Source organism: Tachyglossus aculeatus, chromosome 5 (assembly GCF_015852505.1).
Source record: "Tachyglossus aculeatus isolate mTacAcu1 chromosome 5, mTacAcu1.pri, whole genome shotgun sequence".
Lineage (NCBI taxonomy): Eukaryota > Metazoa > Chordata > Mammalia > Monotremata > Tachyglossidae > Tachyglossus > Tachyglossus aculeatus.
Window position 1 is genome coordinate 38,076,939 of NC_052070.1, and position 23,104 is coordinate 38,100,042.

Consider the following 23,104-nt stretch of genomic DNA (forward strand, 5'->3'; position numbering starts at 1 on the left):
TGTGTTAAGACTGTAAGCCCCATGGGGGACAGGGACTGTGTCCAACCCAATTATCTTGTATCTACCCCAGAACAGTACCTGGCACATAGTGAGCATTTAAATACCATAAAAAAATTCTTATTCTATGGAGGCTGCATTCTTGTAAAACTAACCAAAACACATTAAACTCCATCAATTGTCAGCTGTGTGACTTAGGGCAAGTCACTTAACATCTCTGTGCCTCAGTTACCTCATCTGTAAAATGGGGATGAAGACTGTGAGCCCCCCGTGGGACAACCTGACCACCTTGTAACTTCCCCAGCACTTAGAATAGAGCTTTGCACATAGTAAGCGCTTAATAAATGCCATTAATCAATCAATCAATCAATCGTATTTATTGAGCGCTTACTGTATGCAGAGCACTGTACTAAGCACTTGGGAAGTACAAGTTGGCAACATATAGAGACAGTCCCTACCCAACAGTGGGCTCACAGTCTAAAAGGGGGAGACAGAACAAAACCAAGCATACTAACAAAATAAAATTTTGTTATTATTATTATTATTATCATCATCATTATTATTATCATTATCATCATCATTATCATCATCATTATTATTATTAAGGAAAACTCCTGCTGCAGTATTCCTCCCATCTGCACACAGTAGCGGTGTGTATCAGTCTATAAATCAGTCAGTCGGGGGTATTTATTGAGCACTTATTCTGTGTAGCGGAGCGTACTAAGTGCTTGGAAGAGTATAATTCAGACAAGAGGGGAAGACTAACACAAATATAAAGATATAAATTACAGATATGTACGTAAGTGCTGTGGGACTGAGGGTGGGGTGAATACCAGGTGTCCAAAGGATACGAGTCCAAGCGCAGAGATGATTCAAAAGGGAGCCATCCCCCCATCTTACCTCCTTCCCTTCGCCACGGCACCTGTATATATGTATATATGTTTGTACATATTTATTACTCTATTTATTTTACCTGTACATATCTATTCTATTTATTTTATTTTGTTAGTATGTTTGGTTTTGTTCTCTGTCTCCCCCTTTTAGACTGTGAGCCCACTGTTGGGTAGGGACTGTCTCTCTATGTTGCCAACTTGGACTTCCCAAGCGCTTCGTACAGTGCTCTGCACCCAGTAAGCGCTCAATAAATACGATTGATTGATTGATTGATTGAGAGGGAGGAGGGGAAGAGGCCTTCATCGGGAAAGGCCTCTTGGAGGAGATGCGACTTTCATAAGGCTCTAAAGATGGGGAGAGTGCAAGTCTGGCGTCTATGGAGAGGGAGGGAGTACCACACGTGAGAGGGTACTAAATGCTAGGAAGGAAAACCCGTCCCTTGCAGGGACAAGGTAAAAATAAAAATGGGGAGACGGGTGAGAGACACAGGAGGAGAGATGAACTAAGACCACAAAAAGATCAAAACGAAGCTCAGCAGAGCACCAGGGCAGGAGGTGAAGAATTTCAGGCTCCTCGTTATGCCTGTCTACTTGTTTTGTTATCTGTCTTCCCCCTTCTAGACCGTGAGCCCGTTGTTGGGAGGAGATTGTCCCTATCTGTTGCCGAATTGTACTTTCCAAGCGCTTAGTACAGTGCTCTGCACACAGTAAGCGCTCAATAAATATGAATGAATGAATGGAAGAGTCAGCGGTGAAGTAGATGAGATCGAGGCGCAGTGAGCAAACTGGCGCTAGAGGAAGGGGTGGAGCAGGGATTAGACTAGTAATAACTGTGAGCCCACTGTTGGGTAGGGACTGTCTCTATATGTTGCCAATTTGTACTTCCCAAGCGCTTAGTACAGTGCTCTGCACATAGTAAGCGCTCAATAAATACGATTGATGATGATAATAAGAAGAATTACGGTATTTAAGCGCTTACTGTGTGCCAAACACTGTTCAAGTGCTGAGTGTGATGGCAGACTGAGTATTCATATATTGGCATTTTTAAGATAAATTTTACTTCACCCACCAGTCCTAGCAGTTGATTTAATATGGACCAGTCAATGAATCGATTGTATTTATTATTTACTGTCTGCAGAGCCCCACATCAAGCCCTTGGGAGAGTATAATGCAACAGATTTGGTAGATAAGTTCCCTGCTCACGTGGAGTTTACCGTTGATGGATTGATGGGATTTTGCCACTTTGTTTAATGGAAAAGTCTGGTGGGAAGGAGAGGAACACTGCTCTTTTGCTTAGCTCAGCTGTAATGTGTTCCGTCTACCGAAAACATTTTGCAAAGAAATGGGGTTTTGGAGCAACAGGCTCATGGTTCATTGGGTGCCTGTTGTTTAGACGTTCTGAGGCAAGAAATAAGTCCTGAATCAATCAATCAATCAGTCAGTCGTATTTATTGAGCACTTACTGTGTGCAGAGCACTGTGCTAAGCGCTTGGGAAGTACAAGTCGGCAACATATATCCTGAAGTGTGGCGGTAGCAAACTAAGTGAGTTTGGTCCCACAAAAATAATAATAATGACAGTGGTATTTCATTCATTCATTCATTCATTCAGTCGTATTTATTGAGCGCTTACTGTGTGCCGAGCACTGTACTAAGCGCTTGGGAAGTACAAGTTGGCAACATATATCATGAAGGGTGGCGGTAGCAAACTGAGTTTGGTCCCACAAAAATAATAATAATGACAGTGGTATTTCATTCATTCATTCATTCATTCAGTCGTATTTGTTGAGCGCTTACTGTGTGCCGAGCACTGTACTAAGCGCTTGGGAAGTACAGGTTGGCAACACACAGAGACGGTCCCTACCAGGTATTTGTTAAGCACTTACTATGTACCAGGCACTGTCCTGAGCCCTGGGATAGATACAAGGTAGTTGGGTTGGACAAAGTCCCTGTCCCACATAGGGCCAACCCTCTCAGTCCCCATTTTACAGATGAGGTAACTGAGGCACAGAGAAGTGAAGTGGCTTGCGCAAGGTCACACAGCAGACAAGTGGTGGAGCCGGGATTAGAACCCAAGCCCTTCTGACTCTCAGGCCCAGTAATGTAGGCTACGTTACTTCCCACAGAGTAAACTTACTAAAAACGAGTAGCTTTCAGGTGCGATTAGTGTCGCCATTTGGGAAGTCCGCTTGGAGTTCAGAAGTATATAATGTCTCCAGCCTGCCGTCGGACCAGTGGTCAAAGCAGTGCTCCCGAAGCAGGAGAAGGAGACCTGGGTTCTCATCCTGGGTTGGGGTGAAGTTTTCTGCCTGAAGAATCCCCCAGGACATTATTTTATTTTGTTAGTATGTTTGGTTTTGTTCTCTGTCTCTATATGTTGCCAATTTGTACTTCCCAAGCGCTTAGTACAGTGCTCTGCACATAGTAAGTGCTCAATAAATACGATTGATGATGATGATGACATGTCACCAGGTGGACAGGCCCAGTGGGAAGCCTGAAAAACAGCCGTCTGACTTGAAGGGCGGAGACCACAGTGGTATCATGGCATTATGATACAGCATAGGCACTGCGCTGTGGGGAATTGGGCTCTAAAACTGCCTTTTAATAGCAATAATAATAATAATAATAGCATTTAATAATAATAATAATGGTGGCATTTATTAAGCGCTTACTATGTGCAAAGGACTGTTCTAAGCGCTGGGGAGGTTACAAGGTGATCAGGTTGTCCCACAGGGGGCTGACAGTCTTAATCCCCATTTTCCAGATGAGGTAACTGAGGCCCAGAGAAGTGAAGTGACTTGCCCAAAGTCACACAGCTGACAATTGGCGAAGCCGGGAGCATTTGTTACGCACTTGCTATGTGTCCAGCACTGCTCTAAACGCTGGGGTAGATGGAATTAGATTGGACAGTCATTCATTCATCCCGTCGTATTTATTGAGCGCTTACTGTGTGCAGAGCTCTGTACCAAGCACTTGGGAAGTGTCCCACATGGGGCTCCCAGTCTTAATCCCCATTTTACAGGTGAGGTACCTGAGGCATAGAGATGTTAAGTGGTTTGCCCAAGGTCAATCATTAATAATAATAACCATTATTATTATTATAGTACTTGTTATGCACTTACTATGGGCCAAGCATTGTTCTAAGCACTGGGGTAGATACAAGTCTAGAAGACTGTGAGCCCACTGTTGGGTAGGGACCGTCTCTATATGTTGCCAACTTGTACTTCCCAAGCGCTTAGTACAGTGCTCTGCACACAGTAAGCGCGCAATAAATATGATTGAATGAAAGAATGAAGTTGATTAGGTTGACAAAATCCTTGTTCCACATGGGGCTCACAAAGACCTGGAAGTTCCCAAAGACCTGGAAGTTCCCAAAGAAATGCTCTAATGAAATCCTTTAGAAGTGAGTATCGGGAGACTATTTTAAATCATTTGTATTAATGTCAGTCTCTTATTCTGAACTGTAAGAAGTTGTGGAAAAGAAATGTGTCTGCCAACTCTGTGTATAATAATAATAATCGTAATCGCAGACTCTGTTCTCTCCTGGTTCTCCTCTTATGTCTCCGGCCGTTCATTCTCAATCTCCTTTGCGGGCTCTTCCCCCCACCCCTTCCCATCCCTTTACTGAAGGGGTTCCTCAAGGGTCAGTTCTTGGTCCCCTTCTGTTCTCGATCTACACTCTCTCCCTCGGTGAACTCATTCGTTCCCACGGCTTCAACTATCATCTCTCCACTGATACACCCAAATCTACATCTCTGCCCCTCCTCTCTCTCCCTCCCTTCAGGCTCGGGTCTCCTCCTGCCTTCAGGACATCTCCATCTGGATGTCTGCCCGCCATCTAAAATCCAACATGTCCAAGACTGAACTCCGTATCTTCCCTCCCAAACCCTGCCCTCTCCCTGACTTTACCGTCACTGTAGACGGCACTACCATCCTTCCCGTCTCACAAGCCCGCAACCTTGGTGTCATCCTCGACTCTCCTCTCTCGTTCGTTCGCCCCTCACATCCAGTCCGTCACCAAATCCTGCCGGTATCACCTCTGCAAAATCGCCAAGATCCGCCCTTTCCTCTCCATCCAAACCGCTACCTTGCTGGTTCAATCTCTCATCCTATCCCGACTGGACTACTGCATCAACCTCCTCTCTGATCTCCCATCCTCCTGTCTCTCCCCACTTGAGTCTATACTCCATGCTGCTGCCCAGATCATCTTTGTGCAGAAATGCTCTGGGCATGTTACTCCCCTCCTCAAAAATCTCCAGTGGCTACCAGTCAACCTACGCATCAAGCAAAAACTCCTCACCCTGGGCTTCAAGGCTATCCATCTCCTCGCCCCCTCCTACCTCACCTTCCTTCTGTCCTTCTCCAGCCCAGCCCGCAACCTCCGCTCCTCTGCCACTCACCTCCTAACCGTGCCTGATTCTCACCTGTCCCGCCGTCGACCCCCGCCCCAAGTCCTCCCCCTGGCCTAGAATGCCCTCCCTCCGCACATCCGCCAAGCTAGCTCTCCTCCTCCCTTCAAAGCCCTACTGAGAGCCCACCTCCTCCAGGAGGCCTTCCCAGACCAAGCCTCCTCCTTCCTCTCCCCCTCCTCCCCCTCCCCATCCCCGGCCCTACCTCCTTCCCCTCACAGCACCTGTATATATGTTTGTACAGTTTTATTACTCTATTTATTTTACTTATACATATTTACTATTGTATTTATTTTGTCAATGATGTGCATCTAGCTTTACTTCTATTTATTCTGATGACACCTGACCACATGTTTTGTTTTGTTGCCTGTCTCCCGCTTCTAGACTGTGAGCCCATTGTTGGGTAGGGATCGTCTCTATATGTTGCCAACTTGTACTTCCCGAGCGCTTAGTACAGTGCTTTGCACACAGTATGCGCTCAATATATATGATTGAATGAATGAATGAAATCGCCATTTTACAGGTAAAGTAACTGAGGCACAGAGAAGTGAAGTGACCTGCCCAAGGTCACACAGCAGTCAAATGGCAGAGCCGGGATTTGAACCCAAGACCTTCCAACTCCCAGACCCGTGCTCTGTATACTAAGCCACACTGCTCCTCACAGAAAGTATTGGTGTGTGTGTTTTTCAGTGTGCCACATCCTTGCCTGCCTCCTCTTTGTTGAGCGTGGCTTAGTGGGCTTGGGAGTCAGAGGTTGTGGGTTCTAATCCCAGCTTGTCCGTTGTATGACTTTGGGCAAGTCCCTTCACTTCTCTGTGCCTCAGTTCCCTCATCCGTAAAATGGGGATTAAGACTGTGAGCCCCCTGTGGGACAACCTGATCACCTTGTAACCTCCCTGGCGCTTAGAACAGTGCTTTGCACATAGTAAGCACTTAATAAATGCCATTATTATTATTATTACCTTGGGTCTCCCCCAACTCTTAGAACAGTGTTTGGCACATAGCAAGCACTTAACAAATACTATTATCATCATTATTATTATTATTATTGCACTCCGCACCCCGAGAGTAACTGGACGGGCAGGGACAAGGGAGAGTGATTGGTACTTGGAGATTGGGACCAATTTCTGCACGTAGGGTTTCAGGACCAAGTCTCTCTTTCATTCTTGACAGCGCTCCATCATCACTAAGTCCCCGGAGTCATTACGCCATAGCAAAGAATCCAGTTGAAAGTTGGCCATCAGCCCTTCCTTTTGAATGGAATTTGGAATTTAAGGCCCCCCAGAAAAGGAAAATAAAACATGCACAAACAATTTAGACCAGGAAGTTCCCAAAGAGATGCTGTAATGAAATCCCTTAGGAGTGAATATCAGGAGACTATTTTAAATCATTCGTATTAATGTCCGTCTCCTCCTCTAAACTGTAAGATGTTGTGGAAAAGAAATGTGTCTACCAACTCTGTATATAATAATAATGGCATTTGTTAAGCACTTACTATGTGCGAAGCACTGCTCTAGGTGCTGGGGGGAATACAAAGTGATCAGGTTGTCCCACTTGGTCTCACAGTCTTCATCCCCATTTTACAGATGAGGGAACTGAGGCTCAGAGAAGTTAAGTGACTTGCCCAAGGTCACGCAGCAGACATGTGGCGGAGCCAGGATTAAAACCCATGACCTCTGACTCCCGAGCCCCTGTTCTTCCTGCTGAGCCAAGCTGGTTTGGAGAGTATTGTACCCTCCAAAGTGCATAGCCCAGTGTTGCACACGCAGTAAATGCTCAATAAATACCATTGACTATTTGATTGATGGATTGAATGATCAAATTTTAGACTGTGAGCCCACTGTTGGGTAGGGACTGTCTCTATATGTTGCCAATTTGTACTTCCCAAGCACTTAGTACAGTGCTCTGCACATAGTAAGCGCTCAATAAATACGATTGATGATGATGATGATCAAATAGCAGGTAATTGCCAGCACTTAAATGGACCCATTAAAATAGCTAAAAGAGAAAATGAGGGAGGAGTGTCTAGCTGCAGAATAAAAGATCTGGAGATCATAGCCGACCACAAGCTGACAACGAGAAAGCAGCATTATGTCGCTTCTAAAAAGAAAACGTATTTTTGGTTCATGATAAAGATTTTATGATTTGAACAGATCACCTGAATGAGGCCTCATCTTGTTTACTGTTTCATTCAGTCATATTTATTGAGCACTTGTGCAGAGCACAGTACTACTACTAATAATAATAATGGCATTTGTTAAGCACTTACTATGTGCAGAGCACTGTTACTAAGTGCTTGGGTCTATCACTCTTTGAGTAATATGTGGATACCCTAAGTAGAAAGCCAAGAACAGTAATTTTCCAATAGTGGCATGTGTCACTCATTCATTTTCCCATGGGAAGAGCGTCACACAGTGAGTTTGAAGAACAATGAAAGGATCGGGGTGAACTTGAAACTTTACAATATTTGTGGAAACTCAGTGCGGAATCTAGAAAATGAATCGTAGTCAGCTTCAATGTTTTAGCATTGTTCTGTGAAATTGCACTGGAAGACTATGTAGAGTCCCCTTTTGGTCTTTTTTCTTCTCATTTTAATATTGCACCCCTGTTAATGGACTTTTGAGTAGTAGTTGGGGTTTTTTTTGTCTTTCTCCCTCCCTGCCACCTAGCCTGTCTCATCCTTTCTTTCTTCTTAATAATTTCCTACCTGACATTTAGTTAAGGTTTCACTGGGGTTATGCAAGCAGTTTTTAAGAGCAAATTCAAAGCACTTGTGACCTTTTTTCTTGCTCTGAATTGGAAAATTTGGACTGGATTCCAGTGGTAAGACTCTAAGTAATTGCTTTGTGCCAAGTTTTTTTAAAACTAAAAGTTTTAGTTTTAAACTAAACTAAACTAAAACTAAACTAAACTAAACTAAAAGTTTTAATACATACAATACGTACAATAATACAATAAATACAATAAATTCTCCCTTCTACGGCCTCAGTTTATCCATGCCAATTTTTCAGAAAAAGATGTGTCAAATTGCTGCATTTAATTATGCACCATAAGAGTTTTTCCTTTATTTGTGGATTAATAAATTTATGTCAGAAAATGACATCATTGTTTTGAAGCCACATATACCATTCCATGTAACTTTTACTGAATCGTGTGGGGCCCAAAGTTGATCCATTTGTGTATTCTACATGTAGTTTAGCTGAGCCGAAAGTTGAACTGGAAATACTACAGTTATCATGGGGAGTTTTACAGATTACATTAAAATCCTGAGACAGTTTTTCACTTTTCTAATCATTTTTGAATATATGTTCATGAACATGAGAAAATTAAAACCAGCAAACAGTGATTTGGGTACCCTGTAAAATAATAAGGTTGCAAAAGTGGAAGAAGCCTATTTGTATTCCAGAATGATGGAAAGCCCCGAATCTGTTGAATTCCCAAACAGAGATTTGCACATATCTAAGATCATTTTTCATGAAGTTGCTCGTGCTTGAAGATAGAATTGCTTTTGGCTTGTTAAAACTTAAATATTGCATTAACGCAGATGAGCTTTATCTGATGTTCTGTCCATATCCAGTGAAAATACATGATCAATCATTCGTATTTACTGAGCGCTTACTGGGTGCAGATTGTTTTTGGCTTGTTAGAACTTAAATATTGCATGAACGCAGATGAGCTTTATCTGATGTTCTGTCCATATCCAGTAAAAATACATAATCAATCATTCGTATTTACTGAGCGCTTACTGGGTGCAGAGCACTGTACTAAGCGCTTGGGAAGTACAAGTTGGCAACACATAGAGACGGTCCCTACCCAGCAGTGGGCTCACAGTCTAGAAATCTACCACCTTCTTCCAAACCAAGGAAAGCACGTGTGGTTTAGCCGCAGACATTCAGGTCTTAATCATTAACATTCCTCCTGGACTGTAAGCTTGTTATGGGCAGAGAAGGTGTCTGCTAATTCTGTTGTATTCTACTTTCCTAAGCGCTCAGTACAGTGCTCTGCGCATAGTAAATGTCCACCTACATCCCAGCCCGCACACTCTGCTCCTCTGGTGCTAAGCTTCTCACTGTGCTTCCATCTCCTCTGTCCCGTCGACGACCCCCGGACCGCGTGCTACCTCTGGCCTGGAACGCCCTTCCTCCTCACAACCGCCAAACAATCAGTCTTCCCCCCTTCAAAGCCCTACTGAAGGCACACCTCCTCCAAGAGGCCTTCCCGGACTAAACCCCCTTTTCCTCAGTTCCCTCTCCCTTCCGTGTCACCTTGACTGGCTCTCTTTGCTCCCCCCCGACCTACTGCACTTATATATCTATCTATCTATATATAGATAGATAGATAGATAGATAGATAGATAGATAGATATCTATAGATATATATCTCTAATTCTGTTTTATTTGTATTGATGCCTGTTTACTTGTTTTGATGTCTGTCTCTCTCCTTCCCCGCCCCCCAGCTCGGTGTGGGCAGGGATTGTCTCTCTTTATTGCTGACTTATACTTTCCAAGCACTGAGCGCACCATAAGTGCTCAGGAAATACGATTAATTGGATGAATGAATGAATGAATGAACAAATCCCATTGCTCAATCAGTGGGATTTATTGGGCGTTTACTATGTGCAGAACAGTCAGTCCTATTTATTAAGTGCTTACTGTGTGCAGAGAGAGTGGGAGAATTGGCATGGGAGAATACCATGCAGTAGAGTTGGTAGATATGATCCCTATCCTCAAAGACCACAGGTATGGGCGTCAGGGGACCTGGGTTCTAATCCCGGCTCCACTGCTTGTGACCGTGGGTAGGTCACTTAACTTCTCTGCACCTCAGTTACCTCATCTGTAAAATGGGGATTAAGCCTGACTACCCTGTATCTACCCCAGTGCTTAGAACAGTGCTTGGCATGTAGTGAGCGCTCAACAAATGCCATCATCATTATTATAAGGAGCTTAAAATCTAGTGGGGGGGAAGCACGTTAAAAAAATTACAGATTCATTCATTCAGTCAGTCGTTTTTATTGAGTGCTTACTGTGTGCAGAGCAATGTACTAAGCGCTTAGGAAGTACAAGTTGATGGGGAAGCAGTGCAGTGTAGAGAAACAGCGTGACTCAGTGGAAAGAGCATGGGCTTTGGAGTCAGAGGTCATGGGTTCGAATCCCTGCTCTGCCACATGTCTGCTGTGTGATCTTGGGAAAGTCACTTAACTTCTCTGAGCCTCAGTTACCTCATCTGTAAAATGGGGATTAAGACTGTGAGCCCCACATGGGACAACTTGATCACCTTGTATCCCCGCCAGCGCTTAGAACAATGCTCTGCACATAATAAGCGCTTAACAAATGCCATTATTATTAGTAGTATAAGGACATGTACATAAGTGCTGTGGGTTTGGAGGAGGGATGACTATTAAAGCGTTTACCCTCCAGACTGTAAGCTCGCTGTGGGCAGGGAGCGTGTCTTCCAACTCTGTTGTACTCACTCAAGCGCTCAGTACAGTGCTCTGCATACAGAAAGCGCTCAGTAAATAAGATTGATTTGCTTTTGGGGTACAGATCCAAGTACACAGGTGAAACAGAAGGAAGCGTGAATAGGGTGGGGAAAAATGAGGTGAGTCAGGGAAGGCTTCATGGAAGAAATTTGGTTATAGTCAGGCTTTGAAGATGTAGACGGTGGTGGTCTGTTGGATGTGATGAGAGAGGAAGTTTCAGGGCTATGGGAGGACATGGACAAGGGATTGGTGGCGAAAGAAACAGCATCAAGGGATAGCGAGTAGGTTGGCGTTAGAGAAGTGAAGTGTAAGGGCTGGGTTGTAGTAGGAGTTCAGCTAGGGAAGGTAGGAGGGAGAGAGCTGAATGAATACCTTACAGAGGTAAAGAGTTTCTGTATGATGTGAAGATGAAGGGCAACCATTGGAGATTTGGGGGCAGTGGGGAAGAGTTATGCAGACTTTTTTTAAAAAAACGACCCAGGCTGCAAAGCATGGGCCGGAGTGGGGAGAGGTTGGAGACAGGGAGGTCGGAGAGGAGGCTGACACAATAGTCAAGGCAGGATATGGTAAGTTCTTGGCTCAACATAGCAGCCGCATGGGTGGATGGAAAGGGAGGGGCGGAGTCTGCGGATATTGTGAAAGTAAAGTTCGACACAACTTGGTGACAGATTCAGTGTGAGGGTTGAATGAGGGAGGTCTATGGAGTCCGGGGTCATGGGTTCAAATCCCGGCTCTGCCAATTGTCAGCTGTGTGTCTTTGGGCAAGTCATTTAACTTCTCTGGGCCTCAGTTCCCTCATCTGTAAAATGAGGATTAAGGCTGTGAGCTGCTCGTGGGACAACCTGATCACCTTGTAACCTCCCCAGCACTTAGAACACATCCAAGCCGTCACCAAAACCTGCCGGGCTCAGCTCCGCAACACTGCCAAGATCCGCCCTTTCCTCTCCATCCAAACCACTACCCTGCTCATTCAAGCTCTCATCCTATCCCGTCTGGACTACTGCATCAGCCTTCTCTCCGATCTCCCATCCTCGTGTCTCTCCCCACTTCAGTCCATACTTCATGCCGCTGCCCGGATTGTCCTTGTCCAGAAACGCTCTGGGCATGTTACTCCCCTCCTCAAAAATCTCCAGTGGCTACCAATCAATCTGCGCATCAGGCAGAAACTCCTCACCCTGGGCTTCCAGGCTGTCCATCCCCTCGCCCCCTCCTACCTCACCTCCCTTCTCTCCTTCTCCAGCCCAGCCCGCACCCTCCGCTCCTGTGCCGCTGATCTCCTCACCGTACCTCGTTCTCACCTGTCCCGCCGTCGACTCCCGGCCAACATCATCCCCCTGGCCTGGAATACCCTCCCTCTGCCCATCCGTCAAGCTAGCTCTCTTCCTCCCTTCAAGGCCCTACTGAGAGCTCACCTACTCCAGGAGGCCTTCCCAGACTGAGCCCCCTCCTTCCTCTCCCCCTCGTTCCCCTCTCCATCCCCCCCGTCTTACCTCCTTCCCTTCCCCACAGCACCTGTATATATGTATATATGTTTGTACATATTTATTACTGTATTTATTTATCTTACTTGTACATATCTATTCTATTTATTTTATTTTGTTAATATGTTTGGTTTTGTTGTCTGTCTCCCCCTTCTAGACTGTGAGCCCACTGTTGGGTAGGGACTGTCTCTATATGTTACCAACTTGTACTTCCCAATCGCTTAGTCTAGTGCTGTGCACACAGTAAGCGCTCAATAAATACGATTGATTGAACAGTGCTTTACACATAGTAAGTGCTTAATAAATGTCATCATTATTATTATTATTATTAAAATGCTAAGTTTACGGGTTTATGAGATAGGGAGGATGCTGATGTCTGCAGTATTGGGGAAGTCAGGAGGAGGAGAGGGTTTTGGTGGGAAATACGTAGTGAAGATGGTCTTCTGCTCCCCTCCCCAGTTCCCTCGCCGCTCCCCCCCCCCCCCCCCCCCCCCCCCCGCCGCCTGCCATCCACTCACTTGTCCTTCCTGACCATCTCTCAAGAGGATAAATCCCACCTGCATTCCCCTGTGCTTCTGATCCCTTCCCTTAAATTTGGTATTAAGACTGTGAGCCCCATGTGGGACAGGGACCGTGTCCAACCTGTTTATCTTGGATTCCCCCCAGCACTTAGTACAGTGCCTGGCACTTAGTAAATGCATAACAAACACCATTAAAAAAAAAATCTTTTCACCGCATCTCCAGAATTCACCCTTTTCTCTAATCCCAACCTTTAATCTCTTCACTCGTCCCAGGCCATCATCCTGCCCCATTTGGACTCCCTTCCCACCTCCCCTCTCTTGATGCACAATTCCACCCCCTAAACTTTATCCTCTCCACTGAATTCAACTCCCTTATGGGATATCCCTGCCCATCTGTCCAACCAGCATCACCAGCCTCCAGTCCTGTTTCACATCTGTAGTATCTTTGCTCCAGTTTTGTGCTCTTAACATGGAGCATTACTGGTGAAAATCCAGGCCATCCACAATCATCTGAACTTCTTCCTCCCCTGCTATAACCACCCTCTCTCCTATGCTGAGCGACACTGTTTTCGTCTCTTAGTGACTCCCGTGCTCACCGCCCAAGGAGGGTTGAACACCCTCCCTTCAACCCTTTGACCCCTACATCCCCGTTCTCTCACCCCTAGTGATCTTGCCAACTGCTCTGTTGGACAAAATCAGGCGTGAACTCCCCAAAAATCTTCTGCTCACCTCACCAGCTCCCTTGTCCCTCCTTCATCCACTCACTTGTCCTTCCTGACCATCTCTCAAGAGGATAAGTCCCACCTGCTTTCCCCTGGGCATCCGATCCCTTCCCTTCACACCTTATAGAAACAACTTGAGCCCCCACTTCTTCCCTCCCTGCCCACCATCTTCAACCACCATCTCTCTATAGTGGCATCTCCTCCTCTGCTTTCAAACCATCCCAAGTATCCCCTCTCCAAAAAAAAAAATTCTCTTTCGACCCTCCATTGTATGCCCTGCCTCCCTCCAGCCCAAACTCCTGGAACAGATTTTTTACACGTGATTCCTCCACTTTCTCTCCTGCAGCTCCCTTTCTGACACTCTTTAGTAAGGCTTCCACATACCCTCCCCACCCGACTCTAGTGAAACTCCTCTCTCCAAAGCCACAGCAATCTCCTCCTCACTAAATCTAACGAACTCTACTCCGTCCTAATCCTCCGTAACCACTTGACAGCCTTTAACACTGAATCAACCCCTTCCCCGTAATAATAATCCTAATGATGGCATTTATTAAGTGCTTACTGGGGAGGGAGGTTACAAGGTCATCAGGTTGTCCCACAGGGGGCTCACAGTCTTAATGTCCATTTGACAGATGTGGGAACTGAGGCCCAGTGAACTGACTTGCCCAAAGTCACACAGCTGACAATTCGAGGAGCCGGGATTTGAACCCATGACCTCTGACTCCAAAGCCCGGGCTCTTCCACTGAGCCACACTGCTTCTCTGCAGAAACACTATCTCCACCTGGTTTCCTGACCCAATCCTCTCCTGGTTCTCCTCCTCACCTCATGGCCCCATCCTTCCATCTCTTCAGTCAGACCTTCCTCTGTTTCCCACCCGTCTAGAGAAGCAGCGTGGCTCAGTGGAAAGAGCACGGGATTTGGAGTCAGAGGTCATGGGTTCAAATCCCGGCTCCGCCAGTTGTCAGCTGGGTGACTTTGGGCATGTCACTTCACCTCTCTGGGCCTCAGTTCCCTCATCTGTAAAATGGAGATGAAGACTGTGAGCCCCCTGTGGGACAACCTGACCACCTTGTATCCTCCCCAGCGCTTAGAACAGTGCTTTGCACATTGTAAGTGCTTAATAAATGCCATCATTATCATTATTATTATTAGTTGATGGTGTGGCTGGGCAGGCAGTGTGTCTGCTGATTCTGTTGTATTGTACTCTCCCAAGCGCTTAGTACAGTGTTCTGCACATAGTAAACACTCACTAAATTTGATTGATTGATTCTGCGTCCCCTTTTAGTGTCCATTCACGCCCACTCCTTTGGACAACCCATCCACTCCCACAGCTTCAGCTTCCAATTCTATTCCGGTGACTCCTCAATTTCCCTCACCAGCTCTGACCTCTCTCCTTCTCCACACTTCCGCACTCCTCTTCATTCATTCATGCATTCATTCGTATGTATTAAGTGCTTACTCTGTAAATGCTTGGGAAAGTCCAAGGACAGCTCTACATGGATGTCCCACTGGCATGGCCTAGGGAAGTAGCCTGGGAATCTGAGGGCTTTAGTTTGCATCCCAGCTCTGCCGCGTGCCTGCTGGGTGATTTTGGGTGAGGCACTTCTCTGCCTCCTCTGTTTCCTCGCCTGGAGAATGTAGATTCAATATGTGTTCTTCCTCCTACTTAAAAAGCACGCTTCATGTGGGATAGGCACTGTGCTTGACTTGATTAACTTGTAGCTACTTAAGTAGTCCATACAGTTCTCTGTACATAGGAAGCACTTAACAAATACCACAGTGATTATTATCTCGAGCTCTTATGCCTAAATCTGAACTCCTCATCTTCCCTCCCAAACTTCTCCGCCACCTAACTTTCTCATCACTGTTGACAGTCTCTCACACCCAAAAATGTAAAATTATCCTTGAATCCTCTCCTTTACACTGTCATAGTCAGTCTGACAGTATCCTCCTGATTGTCCACTGAATTATCTGTTGCCTGCTGTGTGACCTTGGGGAAGTCACTAAACTTCTATGTGCCTCAGTTACCTCATCTTTAAACTTGGGATTAAGACTGTGAGCCCCATGTGGGACTGGGACCGTGTCCTAGCTGATTATCCTGTATCCACCCCACCACTTGGTACAGTGCCTGGCACTTAGTAAATGCTTAACAGATACCATTTTAAAAAAAAAATCTTTTTTCACAGCATCTCCAGAATTCACCCTTTACTCTCCATCTAAACTACCACTGTGCTTCCCATATCCTAACCCAACTGTTGCATTAAGCCTCACTGTCAGGCCTCCCTACCTCCAGCCTCTCTCTTCTCCAACCCTTAGTTCACTCTGTTGTGAAGAACCTTTAACACAGCTCTCCCCATCTTAAAGGCCCTTCGAATAGTACATGTTTTCTAACAGAAAACTCTGTGGATCCACTACCAGAACAATCGCAGGCGGAAAGCTGGGCGTTCTGGGAGAGATGTGTCCATGGTGTCGCTATGGGTCAGAAACAACTCGGCGGCATAAACAAGACAACAGTATATACTCTCCAGGAGACCTTGGGTACTAACTCTTTCCCCGCTCCTCCCCTCTTGCGTTTATGTACGTACTTTTACACTCTACTCTTTCCTCCAAATTGTAACCTATTTTAGTGTCTGTCTCCCCTCTGCTAGACTGTGAACTCCTTGAGGGCAGTGATCATATCTCCTTATCCTGTTGAACTCTCTCCAGTGATCAGTGTAATGTTCTGCCCAAAGAAAGCACTCTATAAAAACTGATCAATTGAGACAGTAAAAGACAGCAAAACAGCTCTGTAGAAAATGAGGAAGCACAAGGAGAGAAATGAATGTTAAATTTAATAGATGGAGTAGAATACTTTTCATGGACTGTGGTAGGAGAATACTCAAATAATTTTGACTAACAATCTTGATTCCGGAAATATGGCATTTATTTTTACGGAAGAGCAGAATTCTTGGTCAGTTTAAACTGATAACGGTTAGAAGCACTTCACGTTTTGCATGGGGTCTTTTTTCCTTGCCGATCCAGCCCCCAAATGTGATACAAATTGGAGTAATTGCAACTTGAGGATTAATTGTATAGAAGTTGTAGAGAAATAATTTCTGTACATCACTGATTACTGATTTAGAAAGCAAAATTCATGGAGCAGGAAGGGTATATCAATTATTTGCAAGCATATGCTCTGGACAGCAGATTCACTTTATATGAGAGGAATATTTATTTTTGTGGTCCCGAGACCAAAGGAGAACATCAATCATTAAGGAACCTTCTGAACTCTTAATTACACCATCCAAGAGGTCAGAGATCCCATGTGAAAAGGCAAGGTGAAAAAGCAGGCTTAAGAATTGCTGCTTTTCAGATGGAACCTTGATCCAATTTCACTGAATGCCTTGGGTAGCTGCAAAAAAGAAAAAGAAAAGAAACAGAACCAAGGAACTTTCTGGGGGTGGAGTTTCACTGTCCCAGGTAAATATTCCATAAAACTGGTTCTGCTATTGAAAGTTGTGTGAGCTACCGGGAAACAATTTGTGACTCACATTTGCCAAGCGTTCAGTGAGCTGCAAGCACATAATTATCCACTTGATCATCTGGATGTCTCTGGGTATGAATAAAACAATCTAAAACCTCGTTCTGTTTTATGTTAATATTGCTTCAGTCTAACCTGTAAGACACAACTCCCTCTCCTCAAAGCCCAAGGAACTTTACGGCTTTTAATCGCTTTGGTGTGTGTGAGATGTTGGGTTCGGTTGAATTGCTTTGTTGAAAAGTAAAGTCACCTTTTAAGGCCTGACGGTCCCCAGGCTGATTTGGTGTTGGCAAGTAATGGGTCTAACCTTATATTGCAGCCCTAACAGCTCTAGCTGCACCAAAGACGTGGAAGAAACCAAAAGATCAGCCCCAGACCACCGATGAGGTGTTAGAGGAAGAATCGGAGGTAAGGCTCAAGTGTCATCCTCTTTCATCTAATAATAATAATAATAATAGCCGTACTGGTACGTGTTAAGCGCTTACCATATGCCAAACACTGTATTAAGCGCTGGGGTAGATACAAGATAATCGGGTCCCACGCGGGGCTCACACTCGTAAGTGGGAGGGGAAACAGGTATTATTAAATTCAAATTTTGCTGATGAGGAACCTGAGGTCCAGAAAAGTTAAGTGACTCGCCCAAAGTCACCCTGCAGTTCGGTGGCAGAGCCGGAATTAGAATCCAGGTCCTCCGACTCCCAGTGGGCCACGCTGCTTCCCAAATTTCCAATTTTAATTTCAATTTCCAAACTGCATAACCTTTACGAAAGGTTGATATGGACCTCGGCTTCCTGTTTTTTAGAGCTACCAGAGGGACTTGATTTATTCATCAAACTTCCAGATATTGTGTTCTTGAAAGTTCGTTTGCTCTGGGATATTCTGTACTTCTGACAAAACCTTGGCCGGGTGCACAGTTTGATTGATCAAATCCTCCTGCCTCACCCATCATTTGCCCATGAAAGTGAACAGGATGGGACTGTCAGGGATTTTGCCAGCACACTTCCCTAATGGGTCAGCGAGGGCTGGGTGACAGAAAACGGATCCCTTATCCCTTCATATTCCCTAAATTGATGTGAAGAAAAAAGTGTGATTTCATTCTATATTAGTTTGAGGAGGAGGAGCTCTGCAGATATCATTCAACATTAACAAATCCCAGAGAAACGGAAGAAAGGGGAAATTTTTCCTCAAAATTTTGTAAAAGTGCCTGAGGATGATGGTCTTTCACAGAGTGTTCCCTAAAATTCACCCGTATTTCAGAGCCTGCCAACTCCTAATTGAATTAAAGTTGGGATGTTAGGTGTCAGATTCAGAACTCAGTTTTCAGCAGTTACCAGTGAGGCAAGTCACAGGGCAAGTATTTTATTGGGAATATCTAGTTATGGAACTTTTCTATGGAATGACAGCAGCTACCAGTATGAGTCTATAGACATGTCAAAAGTCAACTGTGATTTGGAGTCCCCTGTGGCGCATCTTGTTTGTGGTGCATCATGCTTTGCTAAAATAATCATTTCTGATGGAAATCAGAAATGAATGGTTTTGGAAAGATTTAAAAAAAATGTCCATCGCTGCTTCCCCTGACTGTGACTTTCCATTAGTGGCCTTCACGTTGTTTCCGGAGCTAGTTTGCAATCTTACCCGTATCCCACAAGGCAACAGTATGCCTTATTTTTCTGTCATGGGCCTTACACGCTGTTGATGTCACAGTTAATCCCCTAGCAACCATAAAAATGTTGCCCGCCGTGCTTCTCATTATGGGTACATAGGAGGTAACAACCGGCAGTAAGTTAGACAGGTTTGAATCATTGCTGCAGAAGTGTTTCAGCTGAGCAAGAAAATGTTGCTCCTGCAGAGGATTAAATGCCTGCAGCACGTTCCAGAGGCAGGGGAATCTCACACATTCACGGTAGGGTTTTAATGGCTTTACAGCTGGAGTTCTTTCAGATACAGCAGCATTTGGCCTGTTTTTATCCACTCGAAGTTCTTTGCCTCAACTTGGCTGCATTTTAAATGACTCCGCTACTATTCATTTGCCTCTCCCATTCATACCTCCAAATTCATTTCTTTCACTAGGATCCTCTATTCCCCCAGTTTATCTCCCTCCCTCTTCCCTTTGTTGTCTCCTTGGTTTCAGCCACAATTTTTCACATCATTTGGAATGGTCCTGTCAGTGCCTTTATTCAGAGGTTCCAAGCTCTTTTTCCGGAAGATGACCTGTTGAGGCCTCGTAGTTTAAATGACTAATGCTTATGTCTTTATGTTCGCTCATCTGTCATCCTTCCCCACCCTCCTTGACCCTCTTACTCCTATTCGCCCTTTGAATCTCGCCTGGTCAGTTTAGAATAGCATAACCCTGATAAAAATCTTTTTGTATCTATTCTTTCAATAGAGTGCTGTGTGAAATCATTTTTTAAACATTTGTGTGGAGCTGTGTACAGAACTGTCCGTAGACTGTTTAAATTCTCAGCATTAACAGATAACGTGGATGGTAATCTCTCTTAAGATAAATGTATGTTGGAGGTGGTTGGGATAAGTATTTTAGCCGAAAAATGTTCACGCTTTGTACTGCCATCCGGACAATGTGCAGGTTATGGATTTCAGATGGCCTAACAAATTTTGAGGAAGCTGTTCCTTTTAGTTCCTAAGATTATTGTGCTAAAGAATATTTATGTTACTACAAACTAGCGTGACTGCAGAATAAGGTGGTGGGAAAACATAATCCGGACCCTTAGCTGCCCAGTTCATAAAATTGCCTACTTTTTGCCACAAGCAGCAAGTAGTATTTGTGGATTTCTGCACCTGCTTTGCTCCAATTATCTCTTCTCCTACTCTTCCTGGAGTTGTTTTCCCATCTGCTACTTCAAACCTCACGTAGATTGTAAGTTCCTTGAGGGCAGGGATAACAGCTACCAACTCTGTTGTGCTTGCCCAAGGACTTAGTATAGTACTTTGCTTGCAGTAAGCACTCAATACCAGTGATTGATTGGTAGAAGTAGATCGTTAGCTCAGTCCCAGCCAGATTCTGCAGAGTAAAATGTTAAATAATAATTAATAGGCCTGGGCATTATCATCTTCTGTGTGGTAGCAAAGGTCGATAAGTCTGTATATTCATACTGGTAGTTGCTGTCATTCTGTAGAAAAGTTCCTAGGTATTCCATTGAACTGATCAGTTCCAGTTGATTCTCAGTGGATCGATTTTTGTCCGTTTTTCTCTCTTTCCTCCTCTTGCAATCCTGTTTCCCCCTCTCTTTTCTGTCTCTCTTCTTCCCTCACTCCCTTTGCATTTTCCCCCTTCTTAGACTCCTTGTTGGGCATCTCAGCATTAAGATGGTGATGAATGCTCTCTCTCCAAGAAACCTTTCCAGAGAATTGTTGTCTGTACAGGAAACAAAGTCTTTGGGGTAATTAATATTGAGGTAGTGTAGGATGTAACTCTCCCGAGCAAAAATACAGCTTCTGTGACTCATCACAGAGCCCAGCTCAAAGCCAAGAAAACTCAGTTTGTTTTCCTTGTTTTGGTATTTGTTAAGCCTTTACTATGTGCCGAGCACTGTACTGTAAGCTCTGGCATAGATACAAGATAATGAGGTTGGACACAGTCCCTGTCAAACACGGGGCTCACAGTCTAAGTAGGAGGGAATAGGATTTACTCCCCACTTTACAGGAAACTGAGGCACAGAGAAGCTAAGTGACTTGCCCAAGGTCACATAGGAGACAAGTTGCAGAGCCACTTTCCACTAGACAATGCTGCTTCTCAAGTCATGGTGATTGTTTGAAAAGTGAATTCACAAGCCCAATGAGTCCATCCAACCTGATTGACTTAGATCTATACCAGCACTTAGAACAGGGCTCGATGCATAGTAGGTGCTTAACAAATAATGATTATCACTTAAGAATCCCATTTTAGCAGGGGGAGCAGAAAATGAAGGGATCAAGTACATTTTAGAGCTCAACATATATATTTTGCTCCTCCTCTTTGGCCTGAAATCTTTCCTTAATTTCCTTAATCTTCTGAAATAGCAATCTTGTTCGCCCACATTTGTTCCTGACTTCCATTTCTTTATGTATGCTGTCCTAATATTCCTGTTTGTCCTTCCTGGCAGAGTGCTAGAATTCTTGGCTCAGTTCTGTAACCAGGTTCTTTTGTCATCAGATTTTTGCTTTCTCTCTTTTTCTGGCTACTTTCAGAGTTACGTTTGACATCCATTTTGGCTTCTCCTGCTTCCTGACCTTTTACAATATTGTGTTGCTTTCTTCCTTGATGACATTTTTAATCTCCATCCACATTTTCTGTGGTTTCTTATCTATGAGATTAAGTGCCTCAAATGGATTTTTTACATGATCCTTAAGTGTAGGGGGAATATTTGTCAGGTCATATTTGGGCAGCTATGAGGCATGATTGATCTTTCTAAGTTTTAGCTAGAGTTTACACATTAACAGCTCATGGTCTGCTCCACAATCAGCTCCAGGCCATGTTTTTGCTGCCAAAATAGACCTCATCCATCTCTTTCTACAAATAAAATAGTCTACTTGATTTCTCTGTGGTCCATTTGGTGAATTCCATGTGTACAGCCGTCATTTAGGTTGATTAAAGAAGGTGTTGGCAATAAGAAAGTCTTTCGATTCATGGAAGTCGATAAGTCAATCTCCGGCTTGATTCAGTTTTCCAAAGCCATGTTTTCCAACAATCTTCATTTCCATTCCATTACTAGCTTTTGCATTCCAGTCCCCAGTGATAATCAACACATCTTGCTTGCAGCTTTTATCAGTCGCTCTCTACACTTCATCATAAATTAAATGAACATTTTGTCCTCGGATTGGCTTGTCAAAAGCAAAAAGGGACTGGCGATAAATGATGCCAGTGGAGTCAAACAGAGTTGGAAGGAATATGCACAGGAACTGTGCCAGAAAGGTAGCAGTATACAAGAAGTATTTGAAGAAGTTCTTTTTGAATTAGAGCCATTCATCGTGGAAAGTGAAGTTAGATCAGTTTTACACTTTCTTGCTAAAAAATAAGGCACCCGCTTTGATAGACTTCGTATTGAGGTGTTTTAGGCAGCTGGAGAGGAATTGGTTAAAGTCCTTACCAATTATGTCAGCAGGTTTGGCTAACCACTCAATGGGCATCTGATTGGAAGAGATCCTTTTATGTTCTGATACTGAAGAAAGGAGATACAAGTAAATGCGAAAATTATCGTACAATTTCCTTGATCTCACATGCCAGCAAGGAATTGCTAAAGGCATCGAATGGAGACCTGTATGGAATGTGAATTGCCCGATGCTCAAGCACGATTCCGGAAAGGGTGAGGGACGCAAGATATTACTGATGCCCGTTGGATAATTGAAAGGACAAGAGAATATCTTAAAGAAGTCAGCATGTGCTTGATTGATTATAAGGCCTTTGACTGTGAGGATCACAAGAAACTCTGGAGCACATTAAGGAAAATGGGCATGCCAGACCATTTAATCGCACTAATACGGAACCTGTAGGCTAGAATAAGAACAGAATGTGGAGAAACTGATTGGTTTCCCATTAGTAAGGCTGTAGGACAAAGATGTATCTTATCGCCTTATCTATTCATTCTTCATGCTGAATACATAATGGGAGAACCGGATTGGATGAAGACGAACGGGGAGGAAAGGTTGGAGGAAGGAATATAAACAACCTTCATTATGTTGATGATACTACCCTACCAGCAGAAAGTGAAGACGATTCACAGGGCTTATTATTAAAAGTTAAGGAGCAGAGCAAAAAGATGGGCCTACATTTGAATGTCAGAAAAACAAAGATCATGACAACTGGAAGTTTTAACTCATTTATAGTGGTTGGAGAGAAGATTAAATAGTTGAAAATTGATAATCAATAATATAGGAAATACTATTTCAAGAAATATGCTGAAGAGTAATATTAAGATTTGCTATGAAGAGCCTGGAGGGAAAAAGTCGTGCAATGTGCTGATGTAACAATTGCCACAAAAATACAAATTGTCAATTCTGTGCTGTTTCCAGTGACAATATATGGATCCAAAAGGTGGACAGTGAAAAAATAGGATAGAAAGAGCATTGATTTTTTTTTTAATGTGGTG

The 23,104-nt window shown here is 44.2% G+C and overlaps 1 protein-coding gene across 1 annotated transcript in view; it reads left to right on the plus strand.

Annotated features, from left to right (window-relative positions):
• The window catches only part of EIF4G3 (eukaryotic translation initiation factor 4 gamma 3), a 288,773-nt gene that overhangs the window by 161,973 nt on the left and 103,696 nt on the right, over positions 1-23,104 (plus strand). Inside the window, 1 exon segment of the mRNA XM_038747121.1 lies at positions 17,341-17,429. Within this exon segment, the coding sequence (XP_038603049.1) occupies positions 17,341-17,429 (89 nt within the window).